A 26453-nucleotide genomic window follows, 5' to 3' on the forward strand; every position below is an offset into this window, starting at 1 on the left:
TCACACTACTTGAAAGAAACAAAAGAACAAATAGAAATATTTGATCTTACCCAAAAGAAGTTAATAAAGCAAAAGGAAACATAAAGTAGTTGAACTAAACACAAAACAAATAATTAAGTGTGTAGATATAGACCAACATGTATTATATTTTATGTAGATGGACGACATAGTCTAAATAAAGACTGTTCAGGTTGGATTTTAAAAAAAAATGACTGTAGTATTCTTATAAGAGAAACATTCTTTTTTTTAAATCAACTTTTATTTTAAGTTCCTGGGTACATGTGCAGGATGTGCAGGTTTGTTACATAGGTAAACGTGTACCATGGTGATTTGTTGCACAGATCCACCCATTGCCTAGGTATTAGGCCCAGCATCAGTTAGCTATTCTTCCTGATGCTCTTCCTCCCTACTTTCTGCCCAGATAGGCCCTAGTTTGTGTTGTTTCCCAACATGTGACCATGTGTTCTTATAATTCAGCTCCCACTTATAAGTGAGAACATGTGGTGTTTGCTTTTCAGTTCCTGCATTAGTTTGCTGAGGATAACTGCTTCCAGCTCCACCCATGTCCCTGCAAAGGACATGGTCTCATACGTTTTATGACTGTGTAGTATTCCATGGTGCATATGTACCACATTTTCTTTATCCAGTCTACTATTGATGGGTATTTGGGTTGATTCCATGTCTTTGCTGTTGGAAATAGTGCTGCAATGAATATAACATGTGCATGTATCTTTATAATACAATGATTTATATTCCTTTGGTTATATACATAGTAATGGGATTGCTAGATCAAATAGTATTTCTGTTTCTAGAAGTTTGATCTTTGAGGAGTCACCACACTGTCTTTCACATTGGTTAAACTATTTTACATTCCTACTGACAGTGTAAAAGCATTCGTTTTCCTCTACAACTTTGCCAGCATCTGTTATTTCTTGATTTTTTAATAGTCACCATTCTGACTGGCATGAGATGGTATCTCATTGTGGTTTTGATTTGCATTAAGATAAACATCCTTAATATAAGAACACAGAGAAGTTAAAATAACCAAATGCAAAAAAAAGTATCATAAAAATCCTAAACAAAATTAAGCAGGCCCATCAATACTATCAGACAATCTTAAAAGCAAGAGTTGGTAGAGCCGAGGAGAGAGATTCATAACAATATAGGGGCTAATCCAACAAGAAAATATCACAGTCTTAAATCTGTACATTACCAAAAACATATTTTCAAAATTTACAAAACAAAAGTCGACAAAACTAAGAGGATAAATTAGCAAATCTACTATTATATTGGGAGATGTTAACATACCTCTCTCAATGGCTAATAAGGCAAAAAATATTAAGCATATAGCATGCTGAGCAACACAATTAACAAATTTATCCTGATTGACAAACATATATAGAAAGCTGCAATGAATAATGACAGAATTCACATTTTTTTCAAACACACATGAAACATTTACCAAAATTGTCCATTTGCTGCCACAAACAAAACCTCAACGAATTTGAAAAGATTAAGATAACACAGATGATGTTATATGACCATGATCGTATTACTAGAATAAATAACAAGAAGACAACTAGAAAAACTCCCTGGAAATCATACAATATACTTGTAAATAATTCATGAGCCAAAGAGAACTTAAATTCAGAAATGTAAAGTGTTTTGAACTGAATATGAATGATGACATAGCATCATAAAACTTATGAGATGTAGATAAAACAGAACTCAGAGGTAAATTGATAGCCTTACACCTAGGCAAGCAATAGCACTTCAAAGGTAAGGAAAGACCTAATAAACATAAGAGCAGAGGACAATAAAATATCTCATGCCCTTTCTGTTTCACTATCCACTACCTGCATCTGCCAAGAATCACTACTGTTCTAACATTATATGCTAGTTTTGTCTGTTTTTGAAATTTATAACAAATGGGATACCATATTTACTTTTGTGCTTATGACTTCTTTGCTCAATATTATGTTCATTAGACTCATCCATGCTTCTGTATGCGTCTGTAGCAGTATCAATATGATAAATTGAAGTCATATTCTTTTCTGATGTTCATTCTTGAATTCCTAGGATGCTCTCAGTTCAGTTGTAATGTACTCTTTTGTACACTGAAAGAATCAGGTGTTTTTTCAAATGTTATTTTAGTTTTGGGGGGTACAGGTTGTCAAATTGCATGTCACTAGTGTAAATAAAATGTCACTGGGGTCTGATAATTTCATCACTCAGGTAGTGAGCATAGTACCTGATAGGTAGTTTTTTGACCCTCACCTACCTCCCACCCTCCATCCTTAAGTAGCCCCTGTTGTTTATTGTTCGCTTCTTTGTCTCACATGTACTCAATGTTTAGCTACCACTTGTAAGTGAGAACTTGAGGGATCTGGTTTCCGTTCTCATGTTAATTTGCTTAGGATGATAGTCACCAGTTGCACTTACGTTGCTGCAAATGACATGATTTCATTTTTTGTATGGCTGCATAGTATGGCATCTACATGGCATGCAGTTGACAACCTGTAACCCCAAAACTAAAATAACATTTGAAAAAATACCTGATTCTTTCAGTGTACAAAACAGTACATTACAAAAGAGTACACAGTATGGCATAGTGAATATGTACCATATTTTCTTTATCCAGTCCACCATTGATGGGCATCTAGGTTGAGTCTATATCTTTGCTATTGTGAATGTGTTGCAGTGAACATACATGTGCATATGTCTTTATGGTAGAACGATTTATATTCCTTTGGTATATACACAGTAATGGGATTGCTGGTTGAATGGTACTTTTGTTCTAAGTTCTTTGAGAAATCTCCATACTACTTTCTGTAGTGCCTGAACTAATTAACATTCCCACTAGCAGTGTATAAGTGTTGAAAGAATTAGTTTTCTAATATTAAGAATTTTTGTTCCATTTTAAGAAATCACACCTACTTCTCATTCTGCCCTTTCGTAATTTTCACATTAACGTAAGGCCCGTTGCATAAAATAAATTCTCTCTTGAGTCTCAGGGACAAGTTTTTGAAGGAGGAGATTATTTGTTAATTTGTGGTTTTGGAGAACTTGTACAGGCACACCTCAGAGATACTGCAAGTTTCATACCAGACCATCACAGTCGACCAAATATCACAATAAAGTGAGTTACAAGAGTTTTTTGGATTCCCAGTGCATATAAAAGTTATGATTACACTATACTATAGTCTAAGTGTGAAACAACATATCTGAAAAAACAATGCACAAACGAAAAAGTGCTAATAATCATCTGAGCCTTAGGCAAGTTGTAATCTTTTTGCTGGTAGAGGATCCTACCTCAGTGTTGATAGTTGCTGACTAATCAGGGTAGTGATTGCTGAAGGATGGAGTGGCTGTGGTCATTTCTTAAAATAACACAACAGTGAATTTTGCCAAGTAGATGGACTCTACCTTTCACAAAAGATTTCTCTGTAGCATGTGATGCTGTTTGAAAGCATTTTACTCACAGTAGAACTTTTTTCAAAACTGGAGTCAATCCTCTCAAACCCTGCTGGTGATTTACCAACTAAGTTTATGGAATATTCTAATTCCTTTCTTGTCACTTCAACAATGTTCACAGCATCTTCACCAAGAGTAGATTCCTTCTCAAGAAGCAACTTTCGCTGCTCATCCAAAAGAAGCAACTCTTCATCCATTCATGTTTGACCATTATATTGCAGCAATTCAGTCCCATCTTCAGGCTCCACTTGTAATTCAGTTCTCTTGCTATCTCCACCACATCTGCTGTTACTTCCTCCACTGGAGTCTTGAACCCCTCAGTCATCTGTGAGAATTGGAGACAAAATTATCACAACTGTGGGGTTGCTACAGGCATCTAGTGAATAGGGACCAGATACACTGCTCAATATCCCACAATGTATAGGGCAGCTTCTGAAAACAAACAATTATTAGTCCAAATCATCAGTGATGACAAAGTTGAGAAATACTGGTGTAGACCAATTCAATTTCTCTAATGGTTATAGGTCTTTTATGAAATATATTTGCAAGTTGTCTTTGTCTAGTAAGTCTTTTAATTAAAAGTTTATATTCATTGGCTAACTTTGTTCTTAGTTTTTTCTTAGCATTTTAAATCTCTGCTATAATCACTGTTGCTATTTATTGTTAGTATTGTTCATTTTAGGTGTCTGCATTGGCTAATGCCATGTGCTAAAGGTATTGTAATCAAACTGGTGCTGTGTTTTAATATTAATTTTGTACTTTAAGCACCATAGAGTTTGATATTTTGATTTGAACTTCAAATCCATGTTAGGTTCACCACTATTTTGGATTCTCAGATCAGTTCTTTATTCACCTAAATTTCAGGGAAAAGCATAAGTTTACTTATAGTCCCTCTTTACATGTGTCTACCCTTTTACTGAGGGCGAGTGTCTCAGCTTTGTGGGAGACTATCACTAATAATCCGTTCCTTTCTCAGACACAGAGTATTAGCTACATCTGGGCATTAAAATCCAAGATCCCTTGTTAAGGAGAGGAATTAACTGTAGCCCACTCCTCCCCAGCAAAATTATCAGCTCATGTAGTTCTCCCCTACTTTTCGTTCCTTTTCCAATTTTGGTTTCTGAGGATATCTCACAAGTATAATTTAAATATTGGCTATGCAGTTAAAATATGCAATAAAATTTTATTCCACATTTGTAGCTGTTTGGTAGCAGCTGAGTTTTCAGATCATTTTGATCATCATATTGCTGGAAACGGGAATTATATCATCATTTAAAATAAATATTTGCATTTTCATGAGTTGTTTAAAGTACATTTATAATAATTCTGACTCAATTTGTATTTGGCATGTTACATGCCATTTCAAGAGGGTTCTTTGATTTTATAATGTATAGCTTCTGTAATAAAATAAGAATAATGCCTATGAAATGTTTGTTGGTGGAAATATTTTTATTAATGTTCTAAAACAAAAAGAGTCATCATCAGGCCCTATTCGTTTTCTTATATCAAATTAAATATACATGTAAGTTACCTGATGTTGAAGCCTTTGTTTTTTTAACTTGTCTGGAGAAATTCCCATTGTAGTAGGCAACCCCCTTCTCGTTGTGAATTTTGGTCAGTCCTGAAAAATACAAATAATGATAAGATATTTTGCTATTCAATGAATTTATTTAGAGATTGACAAATGAAGTCCTTATATCATTAAGGTTTTTGAGTTACCAGCAACAGAAAATTAGTCACTAACTTAAGAACAAATGAATGAATTGAATGTGTGTTAGCTCAATAAAATAAAGAAAAATCTTAAGTCTTGGAAAATTCAAGATCCTTGGCTGTTTCAGGAATTTGGATTTTAAGAAGTATTGCATAATCTCTGCAGAATTTCCGGGATGAAACAGCTTCAACTGTTTTCTGTCTTTGTTACTCAGGTTGATTGAAATTCTTAGGAGAGAGAGTCAGACTGAGCTAACTTTGGTCATATGCCCATCTCTTTTTAGTGGAAGAAGATAATCTTTACTGAAAGTCTCACTAGAATTCATAAGGGTAAGAATTTGTTTCTGTTATCACTCAGATATGGTGCCAATGATATTGAATACTAGAACTACAAACTATTATCCTCATAGAACCATAAGCAATTATTGCTTGCTCATATTTCCGTGGGTTTGCTGGTGTTTGGCTGATCTTAGCTGAACTCACTCTGGCTTGGCTACAGGTGAGGTGTTGTTTTAGCTCATCTCCACGTGTCTCTCATTATTGTAGGGCCTGTGTGCCACCAGGGGTATCTTCTGTTCATAGCAGTGGCTAAAGAACCCTGGAGGCACTGGTTCAAGTACATTTGAAGCCTCCGTGTCAGGTCTGCTCACACTCCCATTGATCAAAGCAAATAACACAGCCAATCAACGAGGTAGGGAAGTATAATCTGCTACTGTTGAAAGAACTGCAAAAGATATAAATATAGAGAGGGGGAAGACTGGGAATAAAAACATAATGTAGTCCAGTTCCCTGAAGGGAAATCTGTGTGCTTTAACAAAAGATGGACAAAAAGGTATATTACTGGAAAAAAAAAAAAAACACCTCATATGTACACTGCAGTGTCTAAGACATGACTTAATAAGTACATTTGATTACAAAGTGAGTATGGACAAAATTGGTAAAATCAATTTTTATTAACTGTATTTTAGAAAAGGAAAACATTTTATTTCTTTTTAGTCGCACATAATTTAATTGTATAACACATACCGGTTCCAGTTAAGCCTCTTTGAGTAGGAGAATCTGGTAATAGAATTATCAAAGAACAACTTGGCACAGATAGAGCTGAACCTAGAAGGCATCAGAATACTTTTGCCTTTGTTTTATCCACATGACTTCCTTTATTTTGAAAACATTTATACTGAAAAAATCAGATTACAATGTGTATGATTTCAATCATAATGAGGAAAAGGGATATTATTTATTTTAGGAATCTCTGAGATATAATCTTGAAGTTTCTTCACTCACTAACTTTATCAACCAATTCTCCATTCTGCTTTAGTTTTCTAATTCATAATAACATACAGAAAAATCATGGGGCCATTCTAAAGAAACTGCTTATGAAAAATGGCAGGTTACATTTAAGGTAATATGTAGATACTTATCCCTTAAGGGAAGTATTTCCATTAAGTAAGGCGAAGGGAAATAATCTAAGAGTTTAGGTGGGGAGGGATGAATGAGTCAGAAATGTGAAGACTAGCACTAAAGAGTATACCTCTAATGAGAAAGCAAAAATCTTACATTCTTATAAATGTATATTCTTCTAAATTCATTTACATGCTTGTAAATTAAACCCGTGTTAGTTCACTAAATGGTGCTTTAATTGCCTAACTTCTGTATACTTGAGGTGTGTTACCCTTATTAGAATTGTTCTCTATTGGACTTCTTGTTCACTCACCATTTCCAAAGTGATGAGTTCTTCCTAAAACAATTTCTTAGGGGTCTTCTCTTAGTCCACCAATATCTGGAATCTAGACCTAATGTCTAGGAAAGTGCCTAGCACAATTAAATGTGCTCTTAAATTTTAGACAAAGAAGCAAAGCAGAAAGGGAAGTATCCATTTACAGTGTACTGTGAAGGGAAAACATATGCCACAAGTGCCCATCTGTGGACAGTCTGAGTTTCCCCAGGAGTTCACAACACTGTGCACTGCTAGATGAGAGGACTTGGCAGTAGATTCTCATTTCAGAGATCCAGAGTTCTTGTTTGTTGTGACTATCTCCTCTTGGGCTTGTCTGCCTTTTCCTTCTCCTAAGCATGACAGTGATATCAGCTGAATTTCATTCCAACTCTTCTGAAATTGGACAGCTTTGTATTTCCCCCTGGGTTCCAAGGATCAAATTTAAATGCTATTTTAGCCTCTTGCTGCATAGGGAGCCTACAGGATATATTCTGCCTTTGCCATAGAGAACAGGCCTTTCAAACATGTGGTAGAAAACCTAAGGGGGTTGGTTGTACACTGGAATTGGCCAGCATACCCAGCAGCTTGCCTAGCCCTTGTAGCAAACATGTTAATTCAACCTTAGTTATGCTAAACCTCAAGGCTTATTCTTTAAAAATTAAATTGGTACTTCCACACAATTATTGGCTGAATATAATTTACACTGAGGTCCTAACTAAAGCTTCACCATAGTTGTGAGAATAGTTAAGCACAGACCAGCTATCTTAGTCTGAAAAACTGCCCCTGGCATGGGAGAAGTAGAACTTTTGTTCACATGTGTTTTGCTTTGACATATGTGAAACTGCTGTTATGGCAAAAGACTGTTTCCTGAGTAATATTTCAGAGCTCTGGACTACTGTCTTTTGGGAATGTTCTACCTGCAAACTGGCTTATCAACTTTGGTCAGAGAAATTGTGTGGGTCAAAACTTGTATTTTACATGATCCAGAGTTATTGCTATGTTTGAATTCTCATTATTTTGGCCTCCTCCTATGTTTGGATTGGTGTTAACAACCTAATATGTTAGGTTGAACCACACTAAATTGTCATTATTCAACCAGTTTTGTTCGACAAAGATGACATTTTCACATGGCTCAACATAATAGCTTTGATTTCTAAAACTATTAGAATAGGATTTTAAGTCCTATTTTATTCTAGCAATCTAGATATCATAATCACTAAATTATCGATCAGCTGGTGAATATGAGTGAGAATTATAGTGAGAAAACTGGCTTATCTTGAATTTTCCCTTGTTGAAGTCCTAGAGCTTTAGGCCACATTTTTGTTTTGACTGCTGGAGTCCTTCAGAGAGAAAGGGGGTTTTCATGCTCCTTTTTTTTTTCTTTCTTTCTTTATATTTACCAAGGTGGGCATCCTGAGAATTAAAGACTCCTTTCCCTTCCCTTTCTCTGGCTTCTCTCTTTCAAAGTCCTCCTTCTGTTCTGTCTTTTTAATTGATAGTTTTGAAACGGATTTAAAAAATGATTTTTCAAGACAGAGTTCTGAAGAAGAACCTCGGTTTCTCTTTTTGTAAGTCCCAGAAACCAGAATAAGCCCAAGCAGATGGCTCTTGCTCAAGAGCCAGTCTACTTCAGTAGACAGTTCAGCAAAGGCTGCCACTGAGTCACACAGAGCCCTCTTTTTACTAACAGTGTAATCTTGAAATGTTACCTAACCTTTCTGAGTGTCAGTTTCATCATTGGTAAGATGGGATAAGTACCACCTACCTCACAGGACTAGTGCAAAGATTAAATATATAATATATAAGCCATGAAGTGTTGTGTTTTGTTTGTGATGTACACTCAGTAAATGTCATCTCCTTTTCATTCCCCTAGGTTCTTTAGCCTCAAGACAAATCTCAAGGGGAAGGCTATGTAATTCCAGCATTTGTCTTCTTTTCTGTTACCAGTGGGGACATTACAGGAAATCTTATCTTCTGCACTTTTTTTTTTTTTTTTTTTTTTTTTTGAGACGGAGTCTCGCACTTTCACCAGGCTAGAGTGCTGTGGTATGATCTCAGCTCACTGCAACCTCCACTTTCTGGGTTCAAGCAATTCTGCTGCCTCAGCCTCCCGAGTAGCTGGGATTACAAGCACGTGCCACCACGCCCAGCTAATGTTTGTATTTTTAGTAAAGACGGGGTTTCACCATGCTGGCCAGGATGGTCTCGATCTCCTGATCTCATGAATCGCCTGCCTCGGCCTCCCAAAGTGCTGGGATTCTGTACTCTTTTGATGAAAAAGTTCATTGCCCTAGTGGTGGGATTGTGTTCTAAGATGGTTATATTTTATGCCCTTGTTTTCCAGGGACTTCCCTGAAAAATTTGAAGTAGATTGTGGAGTGTGAAGGAAAGGGGACTCCCGATACTACTTTCAAAAATCAGGTCCAAAATTCAAGAAAGAGTATTTGTGAATATGCACACTCCTTCATTTTAAAATACTTTGCAATATAATATGTTATACTATTAAATTAAAACTGGCAGTTGTAAATGTTAACATTTTCCAAATGCCTGGGGTTGCACACGAATGCTGATTTGCTTGTAGATGGGTGTGGGTATGCCTAGTTTCTAAATCTGAATGTCTTCTTGCAGATTGTTAAGGACAAAGGGAGACGAAAAACTCCTAATTCAGTGATTCTGATTATAGAATGTATAAGATATGGAATTTTTAAAAATTAATTAAATGTGTTTTGAATATCTGTTAAGAGCCCAGTGCTATGCTAAGAGCACTTTTTCTCTTTTGCTGTTCCTTGTTCTGGTCTGCAATTACCTGTGCTTCCTTACCCAGTCTCTTTTGCAAAAGCCCTGAGAGACCTCTGTTGGCTATATGGAAAGTCTCTCCTAAGAAACAAAGAACTCCCTGTGTTATACCTCTAGGGAACAGAAATGTGACGGATGATGGCTAAACTGGGTGCAAACACAGCTATAGAGCTGAGTGAACTGTCAACTGGAAATAGCTCCTTCCTAATTCTAATGAACTTTATTTGTGGAATATTGCCTCAACTACCAGTATTGCTTTGGGAAAATTCTATTCTCTTTGGCAACACAAAGGAACCTCAGAGTACAAAATGTAGGGATGGAAAGTCCAAAAATCTATTATGTTTATTGTTCATGTCATACTTTTTTTTCCTGCAGACTTTTATTTTCTCAGCCCACAAGAAGAGCTGAAGAGAAGCAAATTTTTCAATTTAAGGCTTGAGAATACAATTTACACATGTTATATATAACATTGCCAGAGGCAGGATTTAAACACTCTTGGATTTCTGTAACTGGTGTCATGGTAACATAGTGGAGGGCTTCTGTGTAGTTTCAGGTATTTTACTTGTATTTGCTTTTATTTTTATTTTCTCACAATGGTAGATTCTTGTGAAAAGTCCCCTTGTTAAGTGAACTTTGGTATAGTATTAAATTTACTACCCAGTTCTTCCCCTAGAAAATACAGCAATTTTGTCACTATGTGAGTATTATTGCCAGGATATACCTGCTAATTTGCCGATGGCTCATTTTTAAAAGATTTTATAATATACATTCCATTATTGCTATTGAATATAATACTGTGTCTCTTACATTTTACATAAATGACTCGAGAACATCCACTTTGGTGCAATTATTTTACTAACACAATTAACTACAATATATGACATAGAAATAATTTTTTACATAAAATCAAAGGTATATTTTCAATCAAAATCCTTTCTACACTTATAGAATTGCATTCTAACCAAAAGATAATGGAACCAATTGTACTCTTACCTAATTTGCCAAAATATATTCTTTAGATTGATCATTTTATGTTTAAAAAGTGAAAATATTCCTCTGTAGACATTTTCATTAGTTGCTGTTTTATAGAAACTCTTGGTACTATTGTTCATCTCATTTTGTTACTAGTGCATTAAATATATAGGGAGATTTGCATGTTAGCTAAATGTTGCTCCGTGGATTTGTGAGGGTCAGGTACTAGAATATACACACATATTCTTCATAGGAAAATATTAATTTATTCTACTTCATTCTTTTCAGATTATTTATAGTTATTGTCTATTGAAGAAAATAAAAATAATTGACCGTTATAAATGATTTTGGTAAAATTGCATTCCTATATCTTCAGTGTCTCTGTAGCTTTTAGTGTGTAACAGTGGTATTCTCAGGAATGGGAATATGAAGGTCAATATGATGAGAAAGAAAAAAAGTCAAAATGATTTGTGGAATGGTTTTGTTGTGGGAGAAGAGATAACAAGGAGGCTATTTTACTGACAGAGTTATAGGATGGATGCAAATGAGAACAAATTTTGTATTTGCTATGGACAGATATTTGAGAATGATGAATCATAGAACATTAATTAAGTAAAGCAATGGGACTCAAAAGAAATGGAAATTTCAGAGAGAAATGAACAGATATGTGTGGTTCCCTGGTCTCTTCTACTTTGTTATGGTGGCTTACAATGATTCCATTAAATCCCACTGAGAAACGAAGATAGAAAAAAAAATTAGGTCATTTTGTAATCTAATAATACTCATTTTATTTTAGTATCTAGTATTCTAGATCTAGGTCTTGGACTAATTCCCAATGGACATTCTACATACTTTTGTAAACTCTACATCATTCAGCAAGAATAGCCTTTGTGCAGCTAAGGCCGAGGACATAGTCACAAAGGTATATGACAAAAATATATGTTGGGTTGGTGAGGCAGAACCTCTAGCCATTACTAATTTCACTTAGAATAGGAATTCCTCCAAAGAACTAAGTCTCGGTAGTTAGGAAGCAGAATCAAATTTAAACCATAAATACTTGAAAAAGTTCTATTAAACATGATATTTATAAATAAAACAAAAAATTGGGTGGATATAGCTGAGCACATTATGTGAAATAGTCTACATGTTGATGCTAATGTTGATTACTAGGCTTTCATTACAAGAATATTGCTGAAGTCCCTGTCCACGTGTAGCTGAGACATTAGTATATGGGAACCTGGGTCCATATTTAGTTAGCCTCTGATACAAATTGTCTCTTAGCATCCCATACTATTTTAAGCTTGTTTTTGTCACTCCTCAATATAATGCTAAGTTATCTATCAGAGAGAACCTAACACCTTTAAGTGTCATCTGTATAGGCATTTACTTATCAACGGAGGTTTCATAAATTCTATTAATATAGTTTTCCAATACTGTTTGCTATTTCATAAATTCATACAGTGCAAGAAATGCTGGAAGTATGGAGGACTGTCTCCTCTTACCAGAAAATAGACTAATGCTTACTGTAAAACATTCTCCTAAAAATACTCAGTGCTTGTGGTTGTAGTCTGAAGTAGGAGTTTTAAGAGACTTTCCTGATTTTTTTTTTAAAACACAATGGAAGTAGTTTATTTCTCGTTCACATGAAGTCACACCTTGTGTTTCCTAAGAAGCTTCCCAGATGAGTTTTGCAGACACAACAGACCTTTCTTTAGTGTCTCTACCTGAATTTTCATGGCAGAAATAGCCTCTAGTTGTTGTATAGCTCTAAAGGTTCTCATTTATTCAGGTATACATTATATTGTATATCCATGATTCCTTGCCTTCTAGTTTAAGCTATCATTTAAACAATAAGGGCTAGGGTTAAAAATGCTCTTTTTTACAGCCCAGTGATATCTTACTTGGCTTTTATTACAGAACTATTTTATTTAAGCTTAATTACAAATATTTACTAATGACTTACCTATGTGCCATTTGATGAGTATATTAAGGAGGATTAATATGAATTTTATAATATAACAACTGGAGTTACTAAATGAAGCATGATAGTGAGACATATCAAAAAGAGTATAGCAGAAACAGACTGGAATTTGTTGGTAGTCTCAGTAGGGAAGCATGTGTTTGTATCTTGTAAGATTTCTATACTCAGTGTGGAGTGTCACAAATGAAGTGATACCAGGCTCTTGTAAAGCACAAGAGAAAAACCGTTAAGCTGATAAGCTTAAAATATAACACATGAGTTAAATGAATATCTAGAGTTAGGATATCTGGCTTTATATTATTTTGTTAGGCAATAATTTGGTTAGGCAATAATACAAGAGACTGAGTAGCTATATCTGGACAGGGACATGTATGTTTCTATAGTAGAACTCTCAAAGATTCTCATAATACTGGGAAAAAATGTGGTTGATTTTTTTCTAAGTTTGAAGGATGGGCAAATCAGTAAGCTCGAACAAATAAAATTGTTGGACTCCTAATATTTGCAATTGTTCTAAATGAAGCAGAAAGAGAGGCCAAAAGACTCATATCTTGTTTCCTCTTCCCCATGGTCCACCTCCTTGTTCCCATTCACCTGAGAAAATACAGTTGATCATATCTGTAGCAAGGAGAGCACTGCCAATATTTTGTTCACAATGGTTTCTTAGCAAAAAGTTGCTGATGATAAAAATGAGATCTGTTAATGCAATGCAAATTGCATGGAAGGCCTGTGTTCTTGGTGGCATTTATTTATTTTGGCAATGATTGTTCAAGCATTGCTGTTATAATTAATTAAATTTCCATTCAGAAATATTTATTACAAGTTTTGCTGCCAACAACTTTTTATTATGATTATTTCAGCTAAATAAAGAGGGCTTATGATCTAAGATCACATGTTTTGAAATCACTTATATAAATTAATTTTATAAATACATACTGACTGCATGTTCTAATTCGTAAATAGGTCAAATGATTCTTATCTCCTGGAAGCTCAGATTTACTATTCTAGATTGTAAGTTTTCATTATTTTGTGTTTGATAGCAGCTATCAGATGAACTCAACTGTTTTCTTTTACTGGATATTTGAAAAGAAAATTGTTGGTTTTCCCTTCAAGTAAAGTAAGCAAGCTAAGTATCATTTAGTATTCTTAAGCTTCTATGTGAGGTTGAGAGCTGTACAATAGTATTCTGAAATCATGATTTCTGCAGCACGTCATCATCATAATCATTCATATTTATTAAGTGCTTCTAATGTAACAAGCTGTCAATCTATCTTCACAGCTATATCTATGTATGTGAAACCAGAGTTTATATAATCACAAATTAGGTAGATAAGTGATAGAAAAAAATCATCCCAGGAAGAGGTGAGTAATAGCACAGTGGTTGATACTGTGGTCAGTCTTAATGATTCACTTTCCTCTTTGGGGCCTTTGAGGTCTGTGGGCACGTGAACATGCATTTTTACTTTCTGCTTTCTCAGTTTATCACTATAATGGAAACAACTCTTTATTTTATTTTATTTTATTTATTTATTATTATACTTTAAGTTCTAGGGTACATGTGCACAACGTGCAGGTTTGTTACATATGTATACATGTGCCATGTTGGTGTGCTGCACCCATTAACTCGTCATTTACATTAGGTATATCTCCTAATGCTTTCCCTCCCCCGTCCCCCACCCCATGACAGGCCCTGGTGTGTGATGTTCCCCTTCCTCTGTCCAAGTGTTTGCATTGTTCAATTCCTACCTATGAGTGAGAACATGCAGTGTTTGGTTTTTTGCCCTTGTGATAGTTTGCTGACGATAGTTTGCTGAGAATGATGGTTTCCAGCTTCATCCATGTCCCTACAAAGGACATGAACTCATCCTTTTTTATGGTTGCATAGTATTCCATGGTGTGTATGTGCCACATTTTCTTAATCCAGTCTATCATTGTTTGACATTTGGGTTGGTTCCAAGTCTTTGCTATTGTGAATAGTGCCGCAATAAACATATGTATGCATACTCTGGTAACAACTCTTAAAAATCATGGCAATTGCCCGGAGCAGTGGCTCATGCCTGTAATCCCAGCAGTTTGGTGGGCCAAGGTGGGTCACTTAAGGTCAGGAGTTCGAGACCAGCCTGGGCACCATGGCAAAACCCTGTCTCTACTAAAAATACAAAAATTAGCCAGGCGTGGTGGCGCACTCCTGTAGTCCCAGCTACTCCAGAGTCTGAGGTGGGAGAATTTCTTGAGCCTGGAAGGCAGAGGCTGCAGTGTGCGGGGATTGGGCCACTGAACTCCATCCAGCCTGGGCGGCAGAGGGACTCCTTTTCAAACAAACAAACCAACAAATAAAAAATCATGGCAATTTTTATTTCTACAAAATAAACTTACTCAAGAAACAGAATAAACATTTACAATTTTTTTTTTAAAAAACTTGTGTTTGTAAGGAGTTAAAAAAGAAGGAAACAACATGAGATAAGAGTGCGCAATGCATAAAACGGAATCAAAGCTATTACATTAAAACAATGGAGCAATGAGGCCGGGCGCAGTGACTCACACCTGTAATCCTAGCACTTTGGGCGGCCGAGATGGGTGGATCATGAGGTCAGGAGATTGAGACCATCCTGGCTAACATGGTGAAACCCTGTCTCTACTGAAAAAAAAAAAAAAATACAAAACTGAGGCAGGAGAATGGCGTGAACCCAGGAGGCAGAGCTTGCAGTGAGCCGAGATCGCGCCACTGCACTCCAGCCTGGGTGACAGAGCGAGACTCTGCCTCACAAAAAAAAAAAAAAAAAAAAAATGGAACAATGAGTAACCACCATGACAATGCTGAAAAATTAAATCCGTGAAGAAGGTGAAAAACCGGAGAAAGTTTCTTCTAACTGAAAGGGAAAAGGTGTGATGTGGAGAACAGACACAACATATATGATTTAAATATATTTTTAAAAAAGTTTTCAGTGAAAACACAGAACTGATGGAGTAGTGATCAATTCTAAACTTCAGAAGACTTAAAACTTTAGATTGAAAAAGTTTACTGAACATAAGTGAAAATCTACCTGAGGAAACATATTTATACCTGTGCTAGATTTTTATTTTATATTTAAAAATAGGTTTAAAATGTTTTTCAACCGTCTAGATCAGATTAAAAAATAGGTTAACATAAAAAGTAAAAGATAATCATGCTGATTTCAGATTTCTCATATTGAAGATATTGGATTAACATCCAAAGAGTTTCCTCAGATCTCAGAACTCTATATCTGTGTTTGAGGACCAAAGAAGCACATTCCATGATTACTCATGTCTTCTGTAAATAAAGGTATAAAAATCACAACTCGATGATAAATAAGTTGTGCAGGTGAAGTACATTAAAGCCAATTAAATAGAGACCTGCCTTTGAATTAACGCAATTTTAAAAGAAATCCCTGAACTTGAAAACAGATCATTCTATAAAATAAATTATAAGATGCTAATATTTCATTAAAAAAAAGGGAGTGAGAGGCATCTATAAGGATGAGTATCCTAAATATTATGTGCTCTGCTTGGAGATTTAACAGATTATTACTAGGGAAATAAAAGAAAACACAACTGGCAAAAGTTATAAAATGATATAAGGAGTCACCTCAATTTTACAGAAACATTTATGCAAATATAAATATAAATTATATTGTGTATATTTTTAACATATTACAGTGAAAGAGATATTTAGATGTTAAATGAAAGATTATTAAATTCCTTCATGTGTTTTTATTTTACATATTTTCAACAATGACTATCAACTACATAACAGAACAAGAAATAATAAAATAATGATTTTGTATTCACATAAAATTTAAAATATTTTCATATACATACAATGACATTAGTTAATCTATCTAGGGATTTTTAGCTAATAGAGTGTTTTCAGTGACAAACTTGAAGAGATAGATTAAACCTGATTATATTTGAATGACTGAAGTCAATTATTTTATATATATATAATAAAACTGGCATTTATTAAGGAGAGATTTAGTTGTATATTTATTATACATTTAGATTAACAAAAAAGTGGAAATTGAGACTAGTTAACCTGGCAAGTGAGAGAAATAATAGCCAAGGTGAGCCTTAAAATAAGTGCCATGATAGAAATGCATGTGTTCAACTTTATCTTAAACAAAGACCTCAAAGAAAGAAACTTTTGGGAATAAGCATATCTGATTTTTTAAAAATTTTAATAGTTTTCATCCATAGATCAATGATTGAGTGAGATAGGATGCTAAAAATTTACTCTGCTGTTGCAATTTTAATGTGAAGAATTAGAGAAGAGATAACAGATGTCTTTGCACTTTTGGCAGGAAAGAGCTTATTTCAAATTCTGGGCTGATTTAAGGCCTGTTTAAAGCTGATTTGTCACCTGGATGATGATTTTTTACTAAAAAGTAGAAAGCTCATCCTGGGGGAAAAGTTAATCTGATGTACTGGCTGTAATTGAAAATCAGAATATGTTTGTATTTTGAAGTTATGTTGCAATAGAAACTAGGATTATATCTCAATCTTTGTAAAAGTATTTTTTATTAAAAGAAAACTTTGTATGGTAAACATTTTTTCTTCCAAAATGTCCTCAGAAAGTTAAATAGAAAAAATCTTAGGAGCTAAATGTGCCAGAACCTATTTTGGTCCATGGAAATTGCATTTGTCACCCACTTTTCCCTTTCCAGCACCCACCCACCACAAGGCTGACTCAATAGGTGGAGCAGGTGTCACGAATTCCAGTGAGCTCATGAAGTGTTGAATGTGTTCCCGTTGCAAGTCACTTACTATGCTATTATTCCTCAATCCCTGTGGGAGCTCGTTCTTCTATGTTTACTTACTTTAATGTATTTGACTTACAGAAGAATTAAAACAAAACTCGTCTTTACTCGGTTTATTTTGACTTTTTCTGATTACTAAGGTAAATACGTGGGAGGTTAAGAGAGATGTTGGCTCTTTCTGACCAAACTTCAGATACAGAAGGTCTCTTGCAATTTATGCTGTGTTACATTGGCTAAATAGGTACTTTGCACTTACTAAACTTAATAGTTTCTAAAATTGGAAACTGTTTTCTTCAAAATTGTATTGTATATGTTTCTCTTTTTTCCCAAATGTTTTAGAAAAAGATTAGGGGATTTTTTTTTTGATATTTTCTTATATTTGTTTATAACAAGTTGTAGTGAATTCAGGGCTTGAAATCAGTTGATTTTTATTCTACAAATGAATCTCTTCCTTCTTCTGTTAAATTACATTTATTAATTATTTTATCTTAGGTGGGCTAAACATTACTGTTAAATTTTATTGCAAGATCTAGAAAATGAAGCCAAATTACAAATGTCTGTATTGTCGGTAATGTATTTTTCTTAATCATTCCTAAACTTACTTTTAGCCTCTGTTTTATTAACTAAGTTTTCTGCATTTATATTAATTGTGGAGACAGGCTGGTGTAGTGGATGTAATGTGAACTTTAGAGAAAGATTCCTTCAGTTTTAAGCTGAGCCCTTCAACTTTATAACACATTAGCAGAATATGACATTAAAAATTTAGGAAAAATTAAAAAGATCAGATTCTTCATCTGTAAATGGGGACAAGTATAAATAATGAATGGAAATATTTTCAGGGTTTTATGGGGCAGTATAATTTAAATGCCTAATATTTAGTTCATGATTGGTGTGAAAAACATCTCTGCTTCTGATCATCCTTTGTTAAAATTTCAAACCAGCTGTGAAATAAATGTTGTAATGCAGGCATCAAGGGAAGAAATCTAAATAATTTATAGACACAAAGAAATGAGTCTTTGGGTGATCATCTACAGTTATAGTAGTTGAATAGATGCTGTGTTTCTCAGTCTTTTGCAAATGACTTTTGGAGAATTGTTAACCTCTCAAAAATATATTCAGTTTTAAAATGAGCACTTTATGGCATTTAAGAACATTAAATAATTACTTAAGAGAATACTTGAAAAATGTGATAAAACAACAACATGTTATCCAGGTTACAGTTCATGGTGTTAACTCATTTTGTTATACCTGATTTTAAGAGATTTCACAATTTTCTCAATATTTATCCAAAAGTATTCCTATGCAGGTAAAATATTCTTTTAAAAATGATATACAGTGAGGTCCTTTAAAATTATAATTGCTCACAGACACCAGCTGAAGCAGAGACTGATATGTGTCTGAATTAGTTAGCTACTACTACAGTAATGATATTTAACAAACTGTGTCTCTCTCCCTCTATTCTGCATCTTACAGCAGCAAACTGTTTCTCACTTACCAGGCCAGCAAGCCACTTGTGGTTTAGCTGATCTAGGATGGTCTACACTGAGTGGCTCTGTCTCAGAATGTGGGTTCACTGGTTGTGGCTTCAAACTCATGTCTGCACAAGTTTTGGTCTACTTCACATCTTTCATCCTTCCTGAGGCTTGTTATTTTCAAGGTTAAGGGAACAAATTGCAAGGGAAGGTGAAACTTGCTCAGGACATTTAAAACATTTGCTATTGTCAATTCTGCTAATTTTCTTTTTTTTTTTTTATTTCTGAAAACAAGTTTTATTTAAATAAGGGTTTAAATACATTACACATAACATTAAAACTGAAGGGAAAAAAAAACCAAAAACCAGTTTGTTACTTCACATGTCATTGGGCAGCTGCTGCTATTAAGTTGCAAGCTCTACAGCTAGCTACATGACTGATGGATCAGTTTGAGATTTGTTCCCTTGTCAAAAGTTTAACTCTGATAGAAGGTTGGCCTCACATTCTGATGTCTGGACATCCCTTAGCTAGGTTATGTTTGGTCAAACAGACCTTTGTGGCAAGCCAGATGTCCTATAACCTCTCTAGCAGGAAGAGGGCCTCTTTGAGCTCTGTCCACCTGGTCAGGTTGGAGACACCAGGGGATCTACCACCAAAAACTCCCTTCTAGTAGTACAGCTGGTGCTTCTGCCTTACCCCATCCTTTCCTCTCAGACTCACCGAGGACTGTTCAGGTGGTAACATTCTCTTAGGGTAGGGAACTCTGCAGAGGGAGAGCCGAGGAGGTTCCGGCCATAGTTGTTTGTGATCTTAGGGCTCTGGGCTTGGCTGAAACATGACCGTACTGCTTGCTTTCAGGATTGACACTGCCAGGCGCCTATTGCTTGACCTCTGTTTAAATGAGGGACTTCAAGACTAGACAGCATGGCTCTTTTCAGTTTATTGCATGAAGGAGTTACACTAGTCCAAGTTAAAAGCGGACCCCAAATGGTTACATTATACAAGCTGTGAGGTTTTTAAACTTGTGACAAGGGACAGAAGGGAAATTCTACTCATTGCAAGGAAATCCTCGCTTAAGCTTCAGTGAGCCACAAGCACTTAAAACCCATGAACCTTCAGCTGATCGTCCTTAGCCAGTCCAGTCTCTACGAGGAACTGGCATATGTTCTTGCGTTGGTCACCCTGTAGCTGAATTACTTCTCCATATTCCGGATGCTCAATTACAGTACCATTGCAGGCAAACTTTTTCTTAAACGCCTTCACTAGTTTCTTTTTATCGTAATCATCAGCGATCCCTTGGACAGTAGTAAGAGTCTTCCTGCCGTTTCTCTGTTGAATTCTTATATGGATATAATCCTCAGTGCCAGCAGGAAGCAGGTCATCACCCTTACTTGCATCAGCAAAGGGGTCGAAAGAGTGGAGGTTCTGGATAGCGGACATACGATACGATTCCTTTTCCTCGGTGGAAACGGCCTGCGGAAGGCGGCGGCGGCGGTAGAAGGCGGGCAGAGGGGAACGGAACGTCGGGAAGCAAGGGGGCTCAAGGGGGAGGCTGCTGAGTCCTCGGCGGCGGCTCAGTGACTGGGGCAATTCTGCTAATTTTCCACTGACAAAGCAAATTTTGTGGCCAAAGCCAATATCACTGAGATGGGGAAATAGATATTGCTCACTCTCCTGAGAGGTACTGCAAAGTCACATGGCAAAGGTATGGGTGCATGGAGAGAATGAAGAAATTAGAAGGATCTGATCTACTATGGTGTTCAGCAAACTTTCCTTCCTGAGAAAATACTTAAATTATGTTTCTCTTGCCGATAGGGTGTCACATGGGAAGGGATGATGCCAATGAAATGTAGTTAGAAGTGACAAATGCCAATTCCATGCTTGGCTCGTAAAACCTCTCACACTATGCTTCTTGCTCTCTCCTTATTAATTTGCTGGCTGGGTGTGGAGGACTCTTGGACCTAGAATAATATGTCCAAGCTATACAGTCACAATGGAAGGAAACTGGACTCTAATTTTATACAGCAGAGCCTCTAAGTAGTCTCACATTGATGTGTGACATTAGGGCTAAATAAACTTTTGTTGTGTAGTAATCTTCTCAGATCTTTGGCATTATTTGTTATAGTAGCTAGCCTATGATACTAGACTCTTCAGCTTCTTAACATCTATCCTAAATATTCAAGTGTCTAAAATAATTCCACCAAAGAATCAAATACGTGTTCTGGATAAGAGATCATCCTCAACACTTGCATCAGGACTCAGATGAATCTAAGTAGGGCATACCTATCAAGGCACTTCATTTGGAATATTGAGGGGGAGATTGTGCTTCTGAACTGAGAAGGTTGTTATTTAAAATGGTAGGATGGATTTCAGTGGATGTGTTTGAATAGTGAAATTTACTTTCAGATTGAGGTATTAGAGAGAAATTATTGGGGAAAAATTGAAAAGCTGTGGGCAAACTTAATTTTTATTGTTTAATTACTACTTCTAACAAAGCTAATGAATGCACATGGCAATAAATTCAAATTGTATAAAAGGATATATAATTAAAAACTAAATCTCCCTGTCTTCTCTACAGATAGAACTAAGATGATGGTTCCCTATGTAAATCCTCAAGCATTTTTTTCTGTGTATATACTCTACATAGGAGCTGTTTTGTGCTGGTTCTTGATGCTGGTATGAGTACTGACTCCCACACTTTTAAGAATTGGGTGCTAGGCCTACACCTTTTCTATCCACTGCTGTATAACTAATGCCAGATGGTACCTTGACAATATCTGAGGTGATGCTGTGTGACAGTACCTATTGTGATGATCAGAATTTATGCTTCAAAGATTTTATGACTTGCAGAAGATGCCAAATTTCTATCTAACCAAAAATATTATGTTCAGTCTAAATGCAATGTTAAAATATTAGAGTTTAATTTATTTCAACTTGGGATTGCAATCTGGAATTTAGGAGTTTATTTTTTCCGGTAGCAAAATGGTGCGTGGTGTCAGGTGAAATTATGTAATTTCTCTCAGTAAAGGAACAAAGGTATACAATCTGCATCTAAGCTATTCTACTCACTTTTCTATAAGTACCTTGGATTAGAGCATGCTTTTTTCTTGAAGTGATGGGGTCTTTTGTGTACCTTTACCTCTGCCCTCAGTAATTGTAATTGTGTGGGGCCCTGAGAGTCCAGTTTCCTGAAGCTGAAAAAAAACACACTTTGTATGAGGAGGGATATCGAGAGGTCATTTGTACCAACGGTGACCAGATGGCTTTGAAATTTTGAAGAAGCTCGGTGTGGGGGCTGTTTGGAATCAAGGGCAGATTTGAAACCATATGGGATTGTTTTAGTCCAGAAAAGTTAAAATTTATAAAGAAGAATGGCTAAAAATAAACCCAGTCTTGGGCAATGGCTACAGCACGAGCAGTTCCTCAGAGTTGGGAATACTGGGTCCTTGGCTTCTTGCTATAAATATGTGAATCCCTCCTCTCTACTCCCCGTTCTTTGCCTCCTGTGACCCTCCATCACTTTGTTTCCTGTTTGCTTTTTTTCTCAATGGGGACTTTCTAATTTTGTTGTTTACTGTCTGTGGGGCAGGGAATGTTACCGTCAGGTCTGTTGAAAGGCTGCCATGGAAAGGGTCAGCCTCGTCATTTGTTTTTTTGTGGAACCTCCTGCTCTAAGCTAGCAAAGCCCTAAATCATACCCTTGTTCTGGGAGACAAAGTAATAGACGAAATGGTTATTTAAAACAGGGGAAATAAAACGTCACTCAAATATCCCTAACAGAATTGTTTATTTTATTCTCACCTTTAATCACAAGTAGAATTATTCTTTATTCACAAATACAGTGAATCTAAGCTTTTAGCGGAGCATTTAGTGGAACATCTACCCAGTAAGCCTTGCTTATGTTGCAGACAGCTACCCTGAGGAGTGATTTGAATTTAAATGTGATTCCCTTATTAGTTTCTGCTAACTGCAAATATCCCAGGCACTTAATTAAGTGGCTGAGTAATGTATGAATGCTCACTTCTGCTTGTCATGCAGAACAAAGTGATGTATTTATATTCCATGCACAATATGAAATTTAATGACACGGGCAACAGTAATTTAGAAAACCTTTGTTTTATTGTCCTTGTTTTTGCTTAAGCAATTTCTTCGCTTTGTCATAGTTTGGCCAGGACAGTGATATAAGACTTGGTCTAAATGTTAGCTTCTGGCAGGTGACATTTCCTAATAAACCATAGGTTCTTCTGTGCCATCTAATGACTGTAAACATCGGTGGGTTTTCGTTAACTATGCTACTTTGGCTTTTGTTCCTAACTCTAATTTTGATTTAATAGCAGAGAACAATTAGTTTACCTGGCTGGTTAGCCATTGAAACAAAAGAGAAAATGTAGATTCTGCTTGGATTTGAACAAATGCATTGGGTTGCAAAGTAAACAAATATAAAAACAACCAGTACTTCTTTTTTGGACACTAGATCATGGAGAGCAATAATATTGAGGCCAACTCTCCTGAGAAGTATCAGGGGACGAGTTTCATGTTTGTTGTTTTTCTAATATTGATATTTATTTTTTACTTCAGGAATGCAAAAATCCAAGATATTTTTGTTTGTTATTTAAGGGGAATTCCAAAGCTTTGGCACTAGTTTCCCTCTATCCCAGTCTCTCTGGATTTCCCTTAGGCTCACATAATACTTCAGATACCTCTAAATTAAGTGTGCATGTCTTGTCGTTTTAAACTGGGATGTGCATATGTTTGGTCGTTTGGACAGATGTTTGACTTGTCAGATGGTGCTATTGTTGTGCACAACAGAAGGAATTCATGTCCTTTCTGTTTCAGCTCCTTTGCTTCACGTGTGGGGTTAGGAAGCTTCTTTAATTAGAGTCTCAACTCTTTCTGTTCTGGAAATCCTAACCTCAATTAGCCTAGTCTCTTTATTTAGACTGTTTCATTTGTTTCCTAATGGATTTAGGTGGGTGATGAATTGGATCAAAGTTGCAACATATTACTTCCTGGTATAAAACGTATTTTATATGCTGAATTCTGTGCCACAAGAAAGCTGCAACCTTCATCTGAACCGTAATTCCTGACTTCATGAGGAACTGTGTGCAAATTATGTACCCTTACTTTCACATACCTGCATAATCTCTTTCCTGTCAGCGTCAGCCACGCTCTGCCCAATCTCACTCCAACCAATGCAGAATGACGTCAGGCTGCTGGGAGAACATTGCTGCGCAGTTCCTGTCAGAGAAGCCCTACTGCTCAGTAAATTCTTGGCAGTGCTATTCCTTGGTGCCTTGATAACCATATACTGCTGTTCTGTTTAAAACAATTATTGCATTCTGCAAAATTCTTAGTCGTATTTGACAATATTTCAGTCTTACTTTTCTGCTCCTCTCTTATCACACCCTCAGTTCTAGGTTTGCTGACAAGGCACTGAGCAAGGGAATGGGAAAATACTGGAAATGTAGCAAGAAATGCAAGGAGCTGTTCTGATCTCCTAATTTCTGTGCACCTGCATTTGATGGGATTACTCTCTCTGGCTCTGAAATCAATCGTCTTCTGTCTCATCCCCTTCAGCCATTGTGACCTCACCATATGCCCCTGACTGGAGAGAAGCCCAGGTTGGCTGCCTACAATCAGAGTCCACATATGTTCAGGGGAGGGACCCCAGAAGGCGGCTGACAGTATTCCTTTAGCCAGAAATCCCTTCAGGGAAGAGAAAGGTGCTCCCCTTTGCCTGCTTTTATACTACAGACTGTTTCCAACCCCAGCTAGAAGTGACTATTGCCGACTATGGTAACTTACCTTTACCCTCCAGCTGTAGAGCTCAGCCGGTGGATCGTATCCATCTTGGCAAAAAAAATCTTCGTTTATTTCTCTTTTTTTCTTTGTTTTCAGCTAATCAGTGGTGACAAGCTCCCTTTGACTGCTCACTTCTCCAGTGAGGCTTCAAGCTTCTAGGCATCAAGATTAGTAAGGCTCTCTTCTGGGTGGGCCAGTTTGTTTCTCAGTGACACGAAAACATTGCCTGGGGTGTGCACTGGGTGAGGCTTGTCAGTCAAGATATGATTTTGCACTTCTGATGGATTTTCCAACTATTCACTACAAGTTAAAGATACTAGAAATATATACTTCCCTATATCTCTTCTCCTAACCACATTGAATTGTTTTTATTTGAACAGTTGAATGCAGCATGACAGCAGATTAGGGTTGGAAATACACTTAAATGTTCAGTCTATACATCCATCTGGTGCTTAAATTCTAGCCACAGTTCCTGACTTTCATCCAGCCTAGATTTGAATCCTTTCAGAAAGAGGAGACTCATGTTCTTCCAAAGCAAGTAATTCTGTCCAGCACACAAGCACGCGTACACATATTTTCACATACACATTCATATACACAGAGTGAGCCCTTGCCACTAAATCACCTCTGTCCGTTTCTTGAGTTGTGTAGTTGAAGTTTGGAGCATAGATGTAGGATAGGGCAATTATTGATTCTTGGTGAGGTCCAACACCATCTTCCATACCAAGCTATCGAGGTATTCATTTACCTGCTGGATTTGACTTCTGCAAGTTTAATTAAGCATATATATATCTATGCTTATGCATAGATATATATGCATAGATATATATATATGCATATATATATATATAGAGAGAGAGAGAGAGAGAGAGAGCGAGAGAGTATAGACTATTACTCAAGTGACATTATTGTAAGATGAACCTGGATTCCAAGCCTAAAAATATAACTAATTGTTAAGATTTGGAATTTGTTACTAAACCTCTCTGAGCATAAATTCCTTATTTGTAAGAAATAAGGATAATAGTATGTATTTCATAGAATGGTTATCAGTAACACAGAGATAATACAGAAAAAATACTTTGCAAAGTGCTGTAGCACATAGCTGAGAGTTAATAAATGCCATTATTATTGCCATTATTACTTCTTAACCTGTATTCAAATTGATGGCCAAAATGTTTATTAGGAGTGAAGCAAGGCCAGACACTCTTAACATATATGGCTTCATAGTTTTCCTGTTGGTGTGGATCAGTTTAATAACAACTCATCTGGGCATTTTTTCAAATAGTAATTGTACTGATATCCAGATATCCAGATATTTTTTTCTCCATTTTGCTAATGTAGTTATTCTGAGAGTTTTCAGTAGGCAGTGAGGATTTATAAGTGAATACAAACTGTTATTGTTTGCTCTTTAGGTACCTAGATTATTAGGACTCATATATTTTTCCATCTAAGTATTCCTTTCATTAATTTCCCTGCAGTATTTTCCAGAAAATATTTCAAGCAGAATATACTTATTTCCAGTTTTGAAAACAACTAGATTGCCCATCTCCATTTCTCTCTATCATCTACTGTATTATTCTATGGACAACTGCCACCCTAATAAGGTGTTATGTAAGTCCTCTCTATATTCTTGTAGGCATTTTAAAGCTTATCCTTCATGAATGTTGTTTCACGATTCTGATAGTTGTTAAACTAATTTGGCTTTTCTAATTGATAAGAAGACAGATGCAACAATTCCATCTCAAGATCCAGACTGT

General features: G+C 36.0%; 1 protein-coding gene and 2 long non-coding RNA genes across 3 annotated transcripts in view; 1 reads left to right on the forward strand and 2 right to left on the reverse strand.

The window, feature by feature from the left end:
- Positions 1-3457: 3457 nt before the first annotated feature.
- Positions 3458-24452, reverse strand: LOC129049731 (uncharacterized). The gene is made up of 3 exons (XR_008513017.2): positions 24029-24452; positions 5006-5095; positions 3458-3799 (listed from the first exon to the last, which is right to left on the reverse strand). It is a non-coding gene; the product is annotated as an uncharacterized LOC129049731 (long non-coding RNA).
- Positions 19818-20477, reverse strand: LOC100438782 (eukaryotic translation initiation factor 1-like). Its single transcript, XM_054529958.2, has one exon. The coding sequence runs from the start codon at positions 20332-20334 to the stop codon at positions 19993-19995; it is 342 nt and encodes a 113-aa protein (XP_054385933.1). The 5' UTR covers positions 20335-20477; the 3' UTR covers positions 19818-19992.
- Positions 24329-26453, forward strand: part of LOC103892326 (uncharacterized) — a 46325-nt gene continuing 44200 nt past the window's right edge. The window contains exons 1-2 of the long non-coding RNA XR_008513018.2: positions 24329-24617; positions 26175-26300. This is a non-coding gene — a long non-coding RNA (uncharacterized LOC103892326). The remainder of the gene's footprint in view (positions 24618-26174; positions 26301-26453) is intronic.

The sequence above is a fragment of the Pongo abelii genome, chromosome 15 (genome assembly GCF_028885655.2).
Source record: "Pongo abelii isolate AG06213 chromosome 15, NHGRI_mPonAbe1-v2.0_pri, whole genome shotgun sequence".
Lineage (NCBI taxonomy): Eukaryota > Metazoa > Chordata > Mammalia > Primates > Hominidae > Pongo > Pongo abelii.